Raw genomic sequence first — 19,682 nt, forward strand, 5'->3', positions numbered from 1 at the left:
CATACTATTATTTTGTCCCCAGGAACTAGCAGGTAGACTCCAAAAATGGTTGCAGAATGAGCAGATGGATGGATAATGAATCTACACGCTGACGCAACGTGCAGATTTAATTTCCAGGCATTTCCAGTGTTTCCAACTGGTTGTAATGAGTATTACAGGTTAAAGACATTCCACGGGCCAAGCAAGCAATTTTACATCCCAAGTCTCCATAGCCCAGTGTCTGAGATATGGTGAGAGTTCAGGGAATGCATTGATTTATTTATTGAATTAATTTATTGAATGCATTAATTCAACAAATACTTTCTGAGAGTCCACTCTATGCCAGGCAGTGTTCTAGGAATCAGGGGTACAATGATTGGGAGAGACTCTGCATTTGTGGGTCTTACTTACATTCCATTGGAATGGACAGATAGCAAATAGCCCTATAACATTAAGTGGTTGTAAGTGCCATCAGGAAAATAGAGCTGGATAAGAGAATAGAGAGTAAATTGTGAATGAATCCACCCCTTGGGCTGTAAATTTGAAATCTCTGCTCCAAAACATGGAGAATATTTGTTCACTGATAATTAGCTGGAAATAAAAGAAAATAAACCAAACCAACCACTACCAAGGACAATTTGTCATTCATTTTCAAGACCTTGAGGAAGGCATCGCCATTGATTTTTCTATTTCTTGAAGGACCTTTCTTTGATGTTTGAGCAGTTCTCGCCATTCTCAGACCTATCATCATCCAAATACCACAGGAGCGGGGTTGGGCATGAGGTCTTGGAAAATCTGAAGCAGATGTGTTAAGATTGATGCAGCCATATGAAAGAAACTTTTTAACCGACATTTTAAGCTACATTTCAACTAATGTTTGAGACTCTTTCTTCCCTAAAGTAAAACTTTAGATGATACTGAATATTTTAGCTGACATGGCAAAAAGAACATAGCGTAAATTCACCTCATTTGTTTCAGATTTATTTAAGTTTTATGAAATAATTCAGCCTTCTCTGAAACGTTGTGTTCCAAAGGATAATGAATAAAAACATTAACCTATGGTAATTAAAAAGTAAAAAAATGTGCAAATGGTCAATCAACACACAGAAAATCAACTATTACTACTGATCAAAAATGCACATTTAAGTGAGATAGGATTTTTGCTTATCAAAGTAACAAAGTTTTGGGGTTTTTTTGTTTTTGTTTTTTTTATAATAATATCTACTGTTAGGGGCACCTGGGTGGTTCAGTCAGTGGAGCGTCTGGCTTCGGCTCGGGTCATGATCTCATTGTCCTACAATCAGGTCCCAGGTCGGGCTCCCTGCTCAGTGGGGAGTCTGCTTCTCCCTCTGCCCCTCCCCCCACTTGTGCTCGCTCTCTCTCTCTCTCTCTCTAAGTAAATAAATAAAATCTGGAAAAAAATAATATCCACTGTTAAAGTGGGAAAAAATAAATACTCTTATTCATTACTGATAGAATTTCAAATTGTTATTAAACCTTTTATAGGTTTCAATGATACTGAGCAGAATGCATTTTGGCAATTTATCATCTACTGGCTCCAAATCCACTATGTTTGCCTGCTGTGTAACGATGGATCTGGGCCCTTCAAATACTTTCCCTCCACCAGCTGGTGCGATGTTAAGTTTTGTCAGTAGAGGGCGCAAGGGAGACATTGCAGGAAGAAAGGGTTTTGTTTCCAGGTTCTTCCTGGTGACGTCTCCAGTGCCCAGCTCCTGCAGCTGGTCTTAAATGTTAAGAAAACTACAGGGTATCTCCTCTACTCTCAACTCTCTGTTACAATACTACTTCATTTCTGACACCAGATGTGTGGTTTTCCACTCACCAAGCCGTTTTCTGAGTGTCCTACAATTTAACCCCATTCTGACACTGTCTACCCAGAGAACATGTCCCATCCCTCAAATGTTCAGTCCCACTTCAGATGCCCATTGCAAGTCCAGGTTGTCACCTGTGATTCTAGCCCACTGGCTATACATTGGATGTTCCAAAACACTCCTCCTAGGGTCCAATTAATTTGCTAGAGGGGCTCACAGAACTCAGGAAAACAGCTTACTTACTAGAGCTTGTTAGAACAGGATGTAAGGCAAGATGGAAGGGATGGATAGGGCAAGGTATGGAGCAAGGATGTGGAATTTCCGTGCTGAGAGCTCCACTCTCTCCAAATCTCCATGTGTTCACCACCCCAGAAGCTCTCTGAACCCATGCTTTTTGGTTTTTTATGGAGGTTTCATCACACAGGTGTGGTTGATTAAATCATTGGTCATCGGCGATTGAACTCAGGCTCCAGCCCCTTTCCCTTCCCTGGAGGCAGGGTTTTGGGCGTGGGGCTGAAAGGTCCTTGGGCGTTTTATCTCAGTCCTGGCGGTAGGGCTGTCCCGTACACCTGCTCTTTCTAGACTCTTTAGACTTCTCTTATTATCCAAACCCTCATTATTCCAATTCTCCATTAACAATTCTGCGTAGAGTCCATCCCCATTATCTGTGGATTCCATATTTGCAAACTCAACTACTTGCAAGAGTTTACCCCAAATCTATACTCCTGATGCGTTTGCCGTCCTTTGAAGGCATGCGCATGCGCGCGGCAGCAACAACATTAAGTCGATTGGCGAGCGTGTTCCGGGCCGCATTCTGTCGCGGATCCAGGCGACACTGTGCCTTCATGGTGCAGCTCTCACACTGTAAACAAGTGTCCCTTTCACAGTCTACGTAGGGCCACGTTTTCCACATTTTTGTGCTATGAGTGTATTCGCTGTTGAAAATGGCCCTTAAGCATAGTGCTAAGCGCTGAGCGCAGGAAGGCCGTCTGTCTCGTGCCCTCAGTAGAAAGCACCTGTAGATAAGCTTTATTCAGACATGAGTTATAATGTCGTAGGCTGAGAGCTCAATGTGAATAAATTATTTTATTTCGTTTTCAACAGAAACACAAAGCAAGGGGTATGGGTTGATCAGCTGATGAAAATGCTGGGACCAGAGCCTCCAAGGTACCCTCACCCTGGAAAAGTCATGGTTCAACAGCTGCTAATTTAAGTGTTCATAGCAACTTTATAGAATATAACTACTTTGAAAAATAAGAATCAACTGTATTACGCTTTCCCGTTTTTTTTTTTTTAAGATTTTTATTTATTTATTTGACAGAGAAAGCACAAAAAGGGACAGCAGCAGGGGAGTGGGAGAGGCAGATTCCCTGCTGAGCAAGGAGACCAACACGGGGCTCCATCCCAGGACCCTGAGATCATGACCTGAGCCAAAGGCGGACACTTAGTCGACAGAGCCACCCAGGTCCCCCTGTTTTCCCTTTCTAATTACGATGTGATTTCTCTCTCCTATGGGATCAGACGGAGAGAGTACTGAACTCCTCCCTGGATCGGTATTCTACTAATTAGTTATTTCTTCCACATATTAGTGGAGTCATACATTTCCTATAGTAACTCGAGTTTCAGAGGTTCAAGAAAAACATAACTGGAGAAGAAAAGCCTCCATAATTAATCCACCTTTTATGTGGAAATTCTTAAATTCATTTGCATTTTGAATAGGCACTATCTTTAAAGCTACCTCTAATGTTGGGTTTTCCATGATTTCAGAATTTTAAATTTCCTCCCTTTTAAATGCATTTTAGGAGGACTTAACTTGCAAAGCTATTTCTTTTTCCCAAAACCTAACAATGGGAAATTAATGAAATAAATTTAATTGCTCTATTATCCCACACCAACTGTGGGCAGAAGAGTTACTTAAAATAAAGCTGGTGAAAACAGAGTTTCTGAGCCAGAGAAACACTCTACTTCAAATATTTCTTCCAAATGGCACCATTTCAAAATGCCAAGTTGTAGGTTGGAATCTGAAGTCCACCATCCCTGTGGAGAAATCCATGCCATGTTTTAGTATTCGATTGAGGGCAGGATGGAAGGATGAGGAAGTGATCCAAACTTCTGACCAAGAGCAAAACACAGATGCAGTTTTAGCGTCAGTGTTTTGTATCAGCTCCGGCCAACATGGAAATGTTCTAAAACCCATCGCATTGATCCAAGCACCTTTCACTTAATTTGCGTCAACATCAAGGATATGAGAGTTGCCCAGGTCATAGAGACAGCATTTTTAGGCATGGTTTTTCCACATTAGAGCTGAGCTGTAATGATTTCATGACAGAATTGCTTAACATTGTTTCTGCTAAAAGGAGAAACTGAGGTTCTGGTGGGAAACAGGTTACAGCCTCTTCCCTTTAACCTCCCTTCCGACCTTTTCCAGCTGGAGCACCTGTCCTGTGTCTCCCAGGGCATGTTCAGACAGAGAGTAAGCAGTGGTGGTGGCCCTTACTCTTACCTCCATAATTTCAATCCCATTTGCCTATCCAAATAAAAATAACTTAAAAAATATTTTATGTATTATTTGAGAGAGAGAGAGAGCATAAGCAGGGGGAGGGGTAGAAGGAGAAGTGGACTCCCCAGTGAGCAAGGAGCTGAACTTGAGGCTGGATCCCAGGACCCTAAGACCATGACCTGAACCAAAGGCAGACACTTAACCAACTGAGCCACCCAGTTGCCCCAAAAATAACTTTTAAAGAGTAAGTCATACAGCAGTCCCTCCCACCCATTATGCCCAGGGGAATGCATTCCAAGCCCCTCCAGTGGATGCTGGAACCCTCGGACAGTACTGAAAACATATATGCTATGTTTTTTCCTATACATACATACCTATGATAAAGCTTTATTTATAAATCAGGCACAGTAAGAGGTTCCCAACAATAACTAATGATAAACTAGAACAATTCTAACTAATCTATAATAAATGTTACGTGAATGTGGTCTCTCAAAATATCTTACTGTCCAGTACTCACCCTTCTGGTGATGACATGAGGTGATAAAATACCTGCAAATTGAGATGAAGTGACGTGAATGACATAGGCACTCTGACCTAGGGCTGGGCTACTATTCACCCTCTGATGATCCGTCACAAGGTGGACCATCCACTTCCTGACTGTGGCTGTTGACCTCTGGTCCCTGAAAGTGCAAATAAGGGGTGGGGTGGGAGTAGTAGTAATTAGGGTAGTATAATTTGCATAAAGTATAGCTCTTTTAACTCATCTGTAGCCACACTAAGCAAAGACCCGGTTCCTGCTGGGCACACCCAGCTTCAAGTCAACGCACCCCCTTCCATTTGGATCCCTGCTGGAGAGATTCCAGAGAAAGTGTTCTGGAATGAAGCGGTGGGTGGCCGAAGGAAAGAGGGAGGTTCCCATACTTTCCCTGTCAACTTCCCTTGAGCCTCATTTCAGGTGGCAAAGAAGAAGACGGTTTCCCACTCTCTCCCTATACCCAGAAACGAGTGATGTCTTAGAGGTGATCTTGAAAGGATTTGAGGAGCTTCAATGACTTTAAAAAAAAATATATTTGTTTATTTGAGAGAGCATGAGCAGTGGGAGGAGCAGAGGGAGAGGGAGAAGCAGACTCCCTGCTGAGCAGGGAACCCAACAAGGGGCTCGATCCCAGGACCCCAGGATCATGACCTGAGCTGAAGGCAGATGCTTAACTGACTGAGCCACCCGGCACCCCACTGTTTTTTTATTTTTGAGGGGTAGCCTTAACTGATTGCTTCCTCTGCTCTTTGGAAAACACACCTATCTTGCAGCCTTTTAAGCAGAGAAGGCTTCCGTTTGTCAGTAGACATTTCAGAGAAATTTTCAAGAGGAGATAGAAGATTTTAGACACCGGGGCCCACAGGGTGGTTCTTATGAAGCCCCGATTCATTTAAGTAAAATGAAACAATCGCTGTTACAATAAGCTTCATTGTAAGCATCCTAATGTATTTTTAATGTGATCCTTTGTTGGACATTGAAACTCACTTCCCGCATCAGTGTTTATTCCCTGCTGAGAGCCTTCCTCATGAAATTCCTCTTTCACATTTTAACACGGCGCCGTGTTCCCCAGCTATCCCCCACTGTTCAGGGGTATTAATGTCACACGGAATGTGCCACTTCCTTCTCGCCGGAGGGCTCCGCATCACAGCTTGCAGAGACAATGCTTCATCGGTGTAATGAACTCATTTATCTGAGAGCGCCTCCTCTTGTCTGAAGGCCAGGCACATCCTTCAGCACTTGCTTGAGTAATAGGCTGTCCTTAATAATCGGATTTTTTTAATTGTTTTTAAGAAGAGACAAGTATATAACCACCCATGTAAAATTGTCTCGGCCTTGCTGGTATTTATCTTTCTTTCAACTCCCATTAAGCAAATATGTCGAGCTGCTTGATAAAGATCACCATAGATTTTGGAGGATATATGTCCTTGCAGATTGTTGGCAGGGCCCCTCCCTCACTGGGTTTCTAGCAGGAGTAAATGAGCTAATGTGTTGGGTGCCTCCGGGTAGCAGACACATGTAGTGGGCTCTCGGTGATCGTCAGCACCGCCCTTTGGGGGTGCCAGATTTAGCCAAACAAATTTAAAAAATAGAGTGCTCCGTCAACTTTGAATTTCAGGTGAGGAGTGAAAATTTTTTTGAAAGTCTGTCCCAAATATTGCACGGGGCATACTTCCACTAAAAAAGTGATGCATTGTCATCTGAAATTTCGAAGTTAACTGGACATCCCATATTTCACCTGGCCACCACCCAAACCCTCCCCACCCCCACTTTCCTGCTTCCGGTCTCCAATTTTGCTCTATTATTCTAATAAATTTGGTCAAGGAAACGGTGTAGGAATCATCAGGGAAATTTTCTTTGTTTCATAATGAAGGCCATAATTTCCTCCAGGCTGCAATTAGATTTTTAAAAAGGCGTGGAGAGTATAAATCCTTGCCACAAGCATGTAGTCTGGTGCCTGGCATATCATAGCGCTCAGGCATACTGATCTGTTGAGGGAATGAATGCAAAAGTGCTGGACAAGCAGATAGCCCTAATCTACACCCATGGAGAAAATGGGCAGTTTCACTTCAGCTAACAGGATCAGTTGCTGTTGGAAGAGATCAGAAGGGTTACAGAGAAAGAAGACATGATAAAGGGGGTGCAGGAGGCTGAATAATGACCCTCCAGAGACATCCACACTTGAATCCCCAGAACCGGCGAATACGTTATTTTACGTGGCAGAAGGGACTTTGTAGATGACCCTTGAGGTAAGGATCTTGAGATACGGAGATTATCCTGGATTATCCAGGTGGGCTGAATATAATCACAAGGGTCCTTCTAAGAGGGAGACAGGGGGTCAGAGTCAGAAATGATTATGTGACAACAGGATGAGGCGGTGGGGGGGGGGGATGCCTGGCTGCTGACTTTGAGCAACTAGAAAGGGTCAAAGAACACAGAAATTGGCAGGTTCCCAAGAATTGAAGAGAATGGGTGTATTACGCGAGTAGGTCTGCCAGAACAAAATACCACAGACCAGGCGGGTTAAAAAATAAATTTTTCTCCCAGTTCAGGAGGCTAGAAGTCCAAGGTCAAGGTGTCAGCTGGGCTGGTTTCTTCCGAGGCCTCTCTCCTTGGCTTGCTGGTGGCTTCCTTCTCACTGGGTCCCCACACCGTATTTCTTCTGTGCATGCAGTGCCCTGGTGCCTCTTTGTGTCCAAATTCCCTCTTCTTACCAGGACACCAGTCAGATTGGACTAGGGTCGCATCCTGAGGGTCTCATTTTTCACTCAGTTATCCCTTTAAAGGCCCTATCTCTAAAGTCACATTCTGAGATACCGGGGGTTAGGGCTCCCACATATGAATTTTGGGAGGGACCCAATTCAGCCCATGACAATAAGGTGGGCAAGTGGAGGAAGTCTGCAACGGAACTGGTCAGTCCCCCAGAGTGGAGACTAAAGGGATAGATATACAGCAAGTCAGTGCGATGCAAAGTCATCGGGGTTGGATACCAGACTGGAAAAAGGACTTTAGTGGGACAACTGGCAATAATTTGAATAAGGTCTGTAGGTTAGGCAATAGTATTACATCAGTAATTATTTTCTGGTTTTGATCATGGTACTACAGTTATGCAAGATGTCAGTATTTGGGGAAGTTTGGGTGATGCCTATATGGGAACTCTGTACTATTTTTGCAACTTTTTTCTAAGTCTCGAATCATTTCGAAATGAAAAGTTAAAATTAAAACAAATTAAAATGAGGGGCACCTGATTCTTTCCCTCTCCTCCTGCCCCTCCCTCTGCTTGTGTGCACACACTCTCTCAAACAAATAAAATAAATCTTTAAAAAAATTAAAACGAAATAAAACAGGGTAAATAAATAGGAGAGAGAGAATGAGAATAGGTTTGGATGTATTAGAGAAGGAAGAAAAAACAAGGAGGGAAAGAAGCAAGGAGGGCTGAGTTCCTTGGGGTCAGAGATGGTACCTGTGGCAGAGGTCCCCTGTGGTTGAGGTCCCTGAATTTTCGAGGCAATATTCAGTGAGTCACACACTGAAGAGAAGGCAGTAGGTCCCTCCAGCCTCACTTCCCATTCACGAAAGGCTTTGCATTTCAACTTCTGGATTTGTCTCCTAAGTGATGTGACAGCGTATTGTGTGCTTTGGAATGGTGAATTCCTTGCATATAAACATTTAACATACACCGCCCTCTTGGTACCCGGATTTTGGTATCCCTTCTTTCCCCCTTCTTTTTCTTCCCATCTCTTTCAACCTTTTTTTTTTTTTTTTTGAGATATAATACACATACCATAGAATTCACCCCTCAAAGAATCGCACACGCAGTCACTTCGCATCCCCCCCCCCCCACCGCCTCTCTGACAACCCCTAGCCTACTTTCTGTCGCTATGCACTGGCCTATTCTGGACATTTCATGGAAATGGATCATGCATTCCGTGGACCGGCCACATTTCAAATGCTCAGCCCTACAATGGCTAGTGGCCACGGGATTGGACGGCGCGTATTGGGTGTGCGCGGGGGTGCCCAATGGGTCTGGAGCATCCGGGAGGACAGGTGCAGGTGGCGGAGGCGGCGCGGAGGGCAGGGCCGGCGGGCGGGCGTGGCCCAGGGAGCCGGCGCCGCGGTAGCAGGCGGGCGCCCCCCGCGCGGGCATGGCGGGCTGGTGGCCAGCGCTGCTGCGCGCGGCCCGGCGCTACCCGTGGCCCACGAACGTGCTGCTCTACGCGGCGCTCTTCTCCGCCGGCGACGCGCTGCAGCAGCGGCTACGGGGCGGCCCGGCCGACTGGCAGCAGACGCGGCGCGTGGCCACAGTGGCTGTGACCTTCCACGCCAACTTCAACTACGTGTGGCTGCGCCTGCTGGAGCGCGCGCTGCCCGGCCGTGCGCCGCGCACCGTGCTGGCCAAGGTGCTGTGCGACCAGGCGATCGGAGGGCCCGTGGCCGTGTCGGCCTTCTATGCCGGTGAGGGGCCGGGGCGGGGACCAGGGGCCAGGGCGAGATTCCCTGAGGGGCGCCAAAGGATCTAAGGTTGGGGGGACTGGAGGCAGGGGCTGGCGGCTCCCGGATCTGGGGGCTGCAGGGGTCTGGGATGGAGCGGGAGCCAGGGGCTCTGAGGCCCGACCAGGGCTGGAAGCTGTGGGGTGGCGGTGGGGCAGCATTTCAGGGGGTCTCCTGAGAAGGCCAGGGTCGAGGTGCCAGAGCTGAGAAGTCTGGGAACGGGAGATTAAGTGGGAGAAGTTGAGAGGTGGTGCTTGGAAAGGCGGGGGATGAATGGGCCAGGGTCCAGGATCCAGGATCGCAGTTGGGACGCCGGTGTTCAGTATAGTCCGTGGCTGGAGGTTTCAGGGGGGCCTGCGGCGTCCGCTGGAACTGGAGGGAGGCAGGGCTGGGGGTCCATTTCCCCCTAGAAAAGGTTCACAGAAATGTCCAGGCAATCATAGCCCCTAGCCATGGTGGCTGTCACCCCTGTGACGCAGTTGTGGGACCGGGCTGTCCTGCTCCCCAGGAAAAATCCCTGCCTGGGGCTATGGGCCTCCTTTCCACTGGCAGACACTCCTTTCCAACACACCAACGGAATGCGGGGGGGGGGGGGGGGGGGGAGGGGGGGCCTGCGGGCCCATGGGAGCAGAGCAGGTGGAACCAGAGGTAGGAACAGATTCCCCCAGAAACTTCATGCTCAAGGCCTTAGTCCTGCTTTGATAACAAGATTTTCCTTTGGGGTTCCCTTCCCTTTGTGAAAAGCCAAGAAAATGTGAGTGGACCTTGGACCCTGCCTTGGAGAACGCTGCCTCTGAAGTCCTGGGAGGCCCCTCCTCAGAAAATCACCCTAGGGCTAAAGGCCAGACGTCAGGAATCTTCCTTAGGGCCTTAAATACCAAAAACAATGGGAGGGGCTCTGTAGCCTCCATCCTCCCTAGCAGTATGGATAGCCTGCAAAGGGGGGGTGGGGGACCGTCACCAATTACCCAAGAAAATCCTAGGGCCCTGGATCTGGCGTTCAGGAATAGAGAAGGTCTAGGGAAGGCCTTAGGGATAGAGAAGGGATAGAGAAGAAGGTCTAGAGAAGACCCAAGAAGGTCTTCTTTTCAGTGGCTTCTGGTGCCTTCTAAACCAGGTCATGGGGGTCACATCAGAGCCTTGAAGAAACCTACACTGCCCTCTGGATCTTATTTTGGGGAGCCAGACCCAGTTCCTTTCCTCACAAAGCCCACAGGAAGCATGAAGGACCTGGCCAACCACAGGGCCGATGGGGTCAGTGGGGTCAGGGAAATGAAGGACCTGGGGGGGGGGGTGCTGCCGGATGCCTGGTCCCAAGGTGACTTCCAGGCCACATCTGCAAAGAGGCCCCTCAGGTCCATTACTGCGATGGCCTTGAACCCGGGTGAAGGAGTTGGGACTAGGGGCTGGGCCTTCGGGAATAGGGTTTCCATTTAATCCTCAAACAACCCAGTGAGGCAGACCCTCTTTGTTATTCCTGTGTTACAGATAAGAAAACTGAGTCTCGAAGGAGGTTAAGTGACTTTCCCGAAGATAACATAATCCATGCCCTGTTCTTTATCTTGAGTGTGGTCCTTATGTCCGAAGCCAGAAAGGGATTGGAGACACAGGGGCCCCAAGAGGCCTGTGATTTAAGTTCGAGGCTCCTGACACGGATTCCTACCCAGAGGGCCGCTTTGTTTTGCTTTTTAGATTTCTGGCCCAATTTCTCTCTCCTCCTCTCCTCGTGTGAAAGTGAAGGGGGGTGGGGTGGGATGGATGTTTGTTCAAGGCATTTCCAACTTGGAAATTGCCTATATCAGATGATTCTCTGTGCTGGGGCCACCTTAGGGAGCTCGGATTGTGATGGAGAGGTCTGGCTCGGAATCCACACCTCGGTTGGACTTGGTCCGATATTAACCTCCCTGAGCTTCGTTTCTGCCTCTGTAACTCCCAACCTCAGCGGGTTGTTTGGGGTGGGGGGAGCGGGTGTCCAATGAAATAAGGCACAGAAAGTGCTTAGCGCCTCATTAGTGCTTGGTAGGTGAAACCTGATATTACCCATATGCACCTGGGTATTCTTATAAATCTTCAGAATTCCTTGCAACTGACTAAAGCCCCCTCTTATTTCCCCTTCCTCCTAATCGGATTTGAAGGAGACTTTTTAAAGCACTTTTATTTTTACTGCTTCCTAAAATAGGAGGATTTTGTCTTTGCTCCCTGAATTTCTTTTCAGGGTTGTTGAACATACAGAGTTTTCTGAATGTTTTTAGAAAGGCTGAACTGGTGTTCTTGCTTTCAAATTCTGATTGGAATCATTCTAATGAGAATGCTGATGGGAACTTAGTAGTTACCAGAATACTCAGGGTCCATCAGCCTTTTTTTTTTTTTTTAAGAAGGAAATTAAAATTTTAAAATGTTATTTATTTATTTAAACATTTTGTTTATTTATTTGAGAGACAGCGAGAGAGTGTGAGTGAGAGCACAAGCCAGGAAGAGGGGCAGAGGGAGAGGGAGAAGCAGACTCCCGGCTGAGCAGGGAACCCGATGTGGGGCTCCATTCCAGAACCCTGGGATCATGACCTGAGCTGAAGGCAGACGCTTCACCGACTGAGCCATCCAGACACCTCTAAATTTTTTAAATTTTAAACATTTTACAAGAAGTTTGGAAGGCAGAGAAGAAAAGTCACCACTGATCGTCCTGCTATCTGAATGCTGTGAATTCTCTCTCTATATATATATTTTTTCTCTCTCTATATATATATACTTTTATACCCTGCTATTTTCACTTCGTATTTATCATTCCTTTAAGATTTAGCTAGTTTTATTTTTTTAATTCTATTTATTTTTTTAAAAAGATTTATCTAGTTTTAGAATGGAGGTCATGTTGTTTTCACTGTTAGGTCAGAAGGGACGTAATGAACGAGAGATACTGGTGGGTACTTTGCATATTAGAAGAGAAAACTTGAACTGTTATACAGTCTTCTTCTACTGAATCGTGCAAGATTCCTGTGGTGTGTGTTTTTACAAATAGGTATGAGTATTCTCCAGGAAAAGGATGACATATTTTTGGACCTGAAACAGAAATTCTGGAATACGTACAAGGTAAGACAAGACTTTTGAAAAGGTAACTAAGATTTTTTACTCTATTTGTAACATTGAATACATTTTAAGAAAACTGTTCTTAAACTAGGCTCCAGTTGGTTGGCACAAGGGTATAGTATTTTGACGGGGAGCTCTTAAGTTTGTTTTGAAAGAGAAGTGAGAAGAAGCTTTAAGAATGTCTCTACGTTAGGAGACACGTGAGCGTCTCTGAGGTTTAGTCAATGTTCCTAATGATTCCTGCTTTTAAAATTTACTCTTGTTAGTGATTACAGTTTATTTAGTGAATTTTGGAGCCAAAGAGGTTATTGCAAAATAGGAAAAGTAGAACATTGAGTGATGAATGGAATCGTTTCCATTTGGGACCAATGTTCCCAGGTGTACATTCTGCTAAGTCCTTGTGGAGGATAATGTCCCCCAAGGTTACCTCTAGGCTTAAAGTACATCACCTGTTGTACTGTTTGCTCAATGCAAATATACGCACTCCAGTCCGACAAATATTTATTAACTTATTCAATGAAGGTTTATTGAGCATTATCCATAAGGCCTGGCAAAATCAGGGATGCTTTCCATCTCTGGCCTAGAGGATGCTTGATTTTTTTTTTTTTAAAGATTTTATTTATTTATTTTACAGACAGAGAGATGGCCAGTGAGAGAGGGAACACAGGCAGGGGCAGTGGGAGAGGAAGAAGCAGGCTCTCAGTGGAGGAGCCCGATGTGGGGCTCGATCCCAGGACCCCAGGATCATGCCCTGAGCCGAAGGCAGACGCTTAACGACTGAGCCACCCAGGCGGCCCAGGATGCTTGATTTTTATTAATCCCCATGAAGTGAATTTTCAGGATTGCAGGATATACACAGACTGGCCTTGGGCTTCACTTGTACTTAATTCCTTATCAGAAGCAGCGCCAAGCCACACCCCGCTATTGCCCAGTACTGTTTCTGGCATTTTCTGTTGAGTGACACTGAGCCCCAGAATCAGCATCGCCCACCTGATGGCTGGAGGTAGATGATAGGGAGCGTGGAAGCCACATGCTCGGGGAAAGTCCTTCTTTCTTTTAAGGGGAGAGAGTATTCAGAACTTGTTACTTCTCTTGGGGCAGAAATTGTGAGCCTGTTGCGACATCCAAATGTGATTGTCTTCTGCTTTATTTTGGAAAAAGGAACAAGTTGTCCCATTATGTCATGGATCCTATGGAGGTGTATACATTTACCGGTAAAAAAAAAAAGAGCAAGCGAGCAGCATTGGGGAAGAAAGGGGCTTTAAGCAGGGATGTGCAGATGTCTCCGATTCTCCTCCCTTAATGAAGACACACAGGCCACCTTCGGTGGGAGTTGCACGCCATGCCGGGGATCCTGACCGTCAGGAATAGTGGCGGGAGAAACCAGCTAGAGGGTTACTGTGACCGAGTTCACATAAGAAACAGGGCATGCGAATAGGAATGACTGGAGAGCTATTCAGGAGGTAGCATTGGTAGCCCTGGGTAAGGGATTGGTGGTTGGGTAGTGGGCGAGGACACATCTGTGATGACCCACAGGTTTCTGGCTTGAGTAACTCCATGAGTGGTGGCTTGTCACTTGAGCTAGGATGTAGCAAGCCAATTGGGAAAAAAAGATAGATGAGTTCAGTTTGAGAAATGTTGAATTCTGGATGCCTTTAGAATATCCAAAGGGAGGGGCGCCTGGGTGGCTCAGTCAGTTAAGGGTCTGCCTCTGTCGTGGGAGCCCCTGTGTTGGGCTCCCTGCTCAGCAGGGAGTCTGCTTCTCCCTCTTCTTCTGCCCCCCCCGTCATCTCTCTCTCTCTCTCTCTCAAATAAATAAATAAAATCATCTTTTTTAAAAAGTAATAATATCTTCTATTTCATGCAGTAAGCGTCAGAGATGACTAATTTTATCTAAAATGTTTGATTTTTTTAATTAAAAAGAGATTTAAGGTAAATAATATATTCCACTATTTCTTGCTATAGAATAAGTTTAGCTGACATTCTTGTGTATTACAAAATTCCCCCCAAAAAGGGAAAGCTCTGTTGTTGTTGTTGTTGTTGTTGTTATTTGGGGGAGGGGGAACAGACTGTATTCTTCAAAAATATTAGTGTTGTAATAGGTTTAAAAAAGGCTGAGGAAAAGATGGCAACTAAATGCACTACCTGACCCTAGACTGGATCCTGTACTAAAAGGAAAAACAAATGGTATAAAGACCATCAGAGAGTCGATTGACAAACATGGCAGAAGGATGGTGGATAAAATAAAAGGCTCATTACCGTTGTTAAATGTACTGAAGTTGCTAACTCTGCAGTAGTTACGTAAAAGAATATAATTATTCTTAGAAAATAGATACTTCAGTATCTAGGGGTAAAGGGTAATTCTGTGTGCAGCTTATTCTCAAATGCTTCAGAGAAACAGAAAGATGGATGGATATAGATGGATCGAGCCAGGAAATAATAAAACAAACGGGCAAAATGTTAACTGTGGGTGACAACCGGTAAAGGGTATTCTTTGAACTATTCTTGTTACTTTTCCATCAGTTTGAAATTGTTTCCAAATTAAAGTTTTCAAAAAGTGTAAAAGAGACGAAGTAATTATCAGATAAATTTCTAAGAGGTAATATACCTGCGCCCCCCTATTGTAGCTGGTGGAGAGACAGAAATTGCATGCCATCCGCACAAAAACCGACCAACCAAAAACTCAAGCAGCACCGACATGTCAACAACAAACACACTAGGCATGTCCTTACTACCTTCATCCAAAGAACGGGGATTGGGCAGGGGCTTGATTCCTCAGCCACAAAAAAAAAAGCAATTCTACTCCCACTCACATATCCTCTAGGCTACAAGAAAGCCTTTTGTGTTACGAGATTCTTTTTGGATGCTTCTTGTTTTCCCACCCCTAACATTTGTGCTCTTGGTTTCCTTGATCAAGCTTGATTAGAGAGCCTGGTATGAACCCAGTTTCTTCCGTATCTAATATTCCTAGCTCTGGGCTCTCCTCTGTGCACTTGGGAGTCTCCCTTTGGATATTCTATTTTTTAAAAAGATTTTATTTGAGAGAGAGAGAGAGAGAGCGCACAAGCAGGGGGTAGGGGCAGAGGGACAAGGAGAAGCAGGCTCTCCGCTGAGCAGGGAGCCCGATGCTGGACTCAATCCCAGGATCCTTGGATCATGACCTGAGCCAAAGGCGGACACTTAATTGATGAGCCACCTGGACACCCAGTAGGACATATTACTAACAAATCATTCCTTGAAGAATGATAAATTTAAAGCTTTAGTGATGATCCTTTTATAAGTATATTCCCGTAGCATTTGCTTGGGCTAACAGGAAGACGACAGTGTATACATATATGTTATTCTGAAAGCGGAGGTTTAACAGAAGTGGTTCTAGTTCTGGTAGCCTTTTCAGTCTGGACCCGTGAGTACGACTACTGTAATCGCCTCACGCCTCAAAGCTCTTCGCACGGCTCCCACCCTCTTCCACCGAGAGATCTGAAGGAATCTGATGTAATCGGCTTAGTCTGAAACACAATCTCACCTCTGCGTTCTCCCCGCCTGGTATTAATCTTTGGGCTTGTTTGTGTGTGTGTGATTGAAAGGCGTCCTGACCGAGTTTTTCTGTGTTCCAGAGCGGTCTGATGTACTGGCCTTTTGTGCAGGTGAGTTGCCAACTACTCGGAACGCTGATTTCCTGGCTGCCGTTGACCTGGACCCTAGCACACTCTTCCTTTCTGTTACAGCTGACCAACTTCGGCCTGGTTCCCGTTCCCTGGAGGACCGCTTACACCGGACTCTGCGGCTTCCTGTGGGCCACCTTCCTCTGCTTTTCACAACAGAGCGGCGATGGCACGTTCGAGTCGGCTTTCGCCTTCCTTCACGTACAGGAGGCCAGGGCGCTGGAAAGGCCCCCCGAGAAATGAGAAGCCAAGGATTCCCTGACAATGACGATGTTCTTTTTCTTTCTTTGTTTCTTCTTCTTCTTCTTTTTTTTAATGCGGTGGATTCCCTGCAGATAAAAGAGTCAACCTACCAGTTATGTGCTCCATTTTGGAGAATGACTCTTGCATAGACGCCATTGTTCCATTATCCAGGAATATGTATAATTTTATCCTTTTCTTTTTTTCCCCATTCTGGTCTGAAAGTCTCACTTCTCTTCTATTTTTACTCCTCTCGTTATTTGGTTAATACTGGTAATAGTGACATCATGGCATTTGGCAGTTGTTCTGATTTCTATGCCGATATTTTAATGCCGGTTGATTTAAAGAACTTGTTTTGATCATTTACATTTCATGTCTAAAATCTCAGGTTATCCCCCCAAACACTTTTAGGTCAGTTCAACTTTTATACCAAAAGTAGTCCTTAGAGTAAATTTCTATTTACATAGAGCTCAGTCGAGGAGAAGATTGAATAACCGAATTCGTTTTTCTCAGAATACTTTGTATAATAATTTATTGTTAGTGCTGACACTCAGTTCCGGAAGTACATTTTATGCTGTCAAAAAAATAATAGTATCTAATTGGTGTGTCCCGTATGGAATATCTTTTACGGACATCTTCTACTTTTGTAATTTCAGAGTTAAGCACTTTTTAGTTAATGTGTCTAGTTTTGAGCCTATTCAGTTGACTCAAGGACCTCGTTTTCTAGACATAGGAAAAATTTCTGGCTTCTAAAAGACCTATATTGAGTGAAGTTTCTAAGAAAATGAACAATTTTTCTTCCTCTGGAAGGAAAAACTCTATTCCATAGATTTCCAGGAAAAAGAGTTACCCCAAATTTCACACTGAGGTTATATTTCTAAAAATCAGTGCTTTCCAGGGGCACTTGGTTGGCTCCAGTTGGTTGGGCATCTGATTCTTTTTTTTTTTTTTTTAAAGATTTTATTTATTTATTCGACAGAGATAGAGACAGCCAGCGAGAGAGGGAACACAAGCAGGGGGAGTGGGAGAGGAAGAAGCAGGGGGAGTGGGAGAGGAAGAAGCAGGCTCACAGCGGAGGAGCCTGATGTGGGGCTCGATCCCGTAACGCTGGGATCACGCCCTGAGCTGAAGGCAGATGCCTAACCGCTGTGCCAGCCAGGCGCCCCATCTGATTCTTGATCTTGACTCAGGTCTTGATCGCCCAGTCATAAGTTTGAGCCCCACTTTGGGCTTCACACTGGGTGTGGAGCCTACTTAAAAAAAATTGATACTTCCCAATCTTTATCAGTAATCTTTAAGCTAGACATGAGAAACTTGATCCAGACTTTCAGATTTACTCAGTTTGTCTGACCTCAAAACCAGTGGGTCTAAAAATGATATGAATATTTCAAGAAGTTTCAGCAAACGTCACCTAAGAATTGTACCACAATGTCGCTGCTTCCAGTGGAGTCTTGCACAAATTTTAAGATGGGAAGCACTGAAATGTTATTACATTGATCTTGCGAATTTGTATGTAAGATTAATTAAAGAATGTATCCTTAAATTTTTTATGCACATAATTTGTAATATAAATTTATGTAGGTCCTAAGTATATAATGTCTACGTATATGATTTATTTGAATTTAGTAGGTATTAATATACTTTACATTTTGGGGACAATAGTAAGGAAATTTCTAGATAGCTCCTAAAATAATTTGTTATCTACATTGTTTTGAAAGCCATTAATACAATGGAAAAGCTATTTCATAATACCTAAGCCAACTTTGTCATTAAAAAAGTGTATCCCGAGTAACTATGCGAAAGTACTACCTGGCAATCTCTTTGATGAAGTTCAACGTTATGACGGAAGAGCAGTGTTTGCATTTCGTATTAAAGTGTTTGGGAACACAGACCTTGTTTATACCGTCAAGGAAAAAGGCTTATTGTTCATAAACGAGTAAATCTTCATAAGTCTTTACCCGATAATGTGCTGCTCTGTGCTGTAGAGAATATATATAGCGTGAATTCTCAGAATTTTTGCAAGTAATACACTTCTGATTTTTCCGCAATAGTACTTTTGTGTTTTCGTGTGAGAATTGGAAGGTATTCCCAGCAATGCAACATTTGTCTATTTTAAAATGCTGCCAATCTTGGTAAAACGCTCTCTGAACCTTCAGGGTTTGGAACCGAGCAAGGGGCCCCCACCCTTTCTCCAGATTTTCCTGTTCGGCGAGGTGTCTCTAACTTGGTTGTATGTTGTTGCCATGTTCCTCTGGCCCTGCGCTTCTCAGGCAAGCACCTATCGTTCACTTCCCTGAACAGAGTTGAGACAGACTGGATTTTCAAAAACAACTTTACCTAATACGTGTAGAAAACAAAAGGGAAGTTTGAAAGGGGAGTTTGAGAAATGCCAAAGCATTTAAAAATTTTTTTTAAACATTTCTTCAAATTTAAATTCAATTAACCTATACTGTATTACTGGTTTCAGAGGTAGAGGTCAGTGATTCATCAGTCTTTTATCACACCCAGTGCTCATTCCATCACATGCCCTCCTTTATGTCCATCACCCGGTTACCCCATCCTCCACCTCTCTCCCCTCCAGCAACCCTCAGATGGTTTCCTATGCTTAAGAGTCTCTTATGTTTTGTCTCCCTCTCTGATTTCATCTTGTTTTATTTTCTCCTCTCTTCCCCTATGATCCTCTGTTTCAAAAGCTTTTTTTTAAAAGAGCTTATAGGATACCGAATTCTTATCCTCTACTGAGTGAGCTTGAACTCAGGGATCGCGAATCCTGTCCTAGGTCCAGGCTTTGGGGCTAGTTATCCTGTGGCTCAAACAGCACCTCCCAGCATTCCTTTTTTCTGACTCCCTGATTGTCACTGATAACACCACTCACCACCACCACCAGGAAGGCCGTCGTCCTGGCCCTGCTACCATTACAATTAAGAGTGCCCCAGTCCCATCTTACTGGACACCTGGTTTCCATTTCCAGGGTCGGAAATAGGCCTCTTACTTAGATAACTTAGAAACGATTTCTCAGTCCAGGGGAGATCTTTCCTTCCACACAAATGGATGTGTCCATTCTTATCATCCACCAGTATAACCGTAACAAATAACCATAACCCTAAGCTTATGTAAGTAAGCAACAAATGTTATTAAATGGCCAGCATAGGGATGTAAAGAGGATAAACAACATGATGATAACTGTGTGGAAAGAATCGCGATCTACTTGGGAATAGAAGTAAAAACACTGATAATCAAGTTCTCCGGACAGTTTGTCCAATTCATCATTCAGCACTTGAGCAGTGCTTGTGACAAGTGGTCAATGGAAAGCTTGGGTGTTACCCAAGCAAAGCCACCCAGCTGCAGGTTAGTGACATAAG

At 44.6% G+C, this 19,682-nt stretch overlaps 1 protein-coding gene across 2 annotated transcripts; it reads left to right on the forward strand.

Annotated features, from left to right (window-relative positions):
- Positions 1–8,957: 8,957 nt before the first annotated feature.
- MPV17L (MPV17 mitochondrial inner membrane protein like) lies at positions 8,958–18,365 on the forward strand. Of its 2 annotated transcripts, XM_026520277.4 has the most exons (4): positions 8,958–9,301; positions 12,351–12,421; positions 16,033–16,062; positions 16,144–18,365. In XM_026520277.4, exons 1-4 carry the CDS (start codon positions 8,992–8,994, stop codon positions 16,321–16,323), a joined length of 591 nt encoding a protein of 196 aa, XP_026376062.1. In that variant the 5' UTR covers positions 8,958–8,991; the 3' UTR covers positions 16,324–18,365. The 2 variants fall into 2 exon arrangements, with proteins under 2 accessions (XP_026376062.1, XP_048080645.1); XM_048224688.2 differs by lacking the exon at positions 16,033–16,062.
- Positions 18,366–19,682: the final 1,317 nt, after the last annotated feature.

This window comes from Ursus arctos, unplaced genomic scaffold, assembly GCF_023065955.2.
Source record: "Ursus arctos isolate Adak ecotype North America unplaced genomic scaffold, UrsArc2.0 scaffold_2, whole genome shotgun sequence".
In the NCBI taxonomy this organism is placed as follows: domain Eukaryota; kingdom Metazoa; phylum Chordata; class Mammalia; order Carnivora; family Ursidae; genus Ursus; species Ursus arctos.

Excerpts from the sequence above, each read along its gene's own strand:
- MPV17L (XM_026520277.4), top strand. The coding sequence starts at position 8,992 with ATGGCGGGCTGGTGGCCAGCGCTGCTGCGCGCGGCCCGGCGCTACCCG. Across the intron at positions 9,302-12,350 it reads CGTGTCGGCCTTCTATGCCG|GTATGAGTATTCTCCAGGAA; the intron begins GTGAGGGGCCGG and ends TTTTACAAATAG. Across the intron at positions 16,063-16,143 it reads TGTACTGGCCTTTTGTGCAG|CTGACCAACTTCGGCCTGGT; the intron begins GTGAGTTGCCAA and ends TTTCTGTTACAG.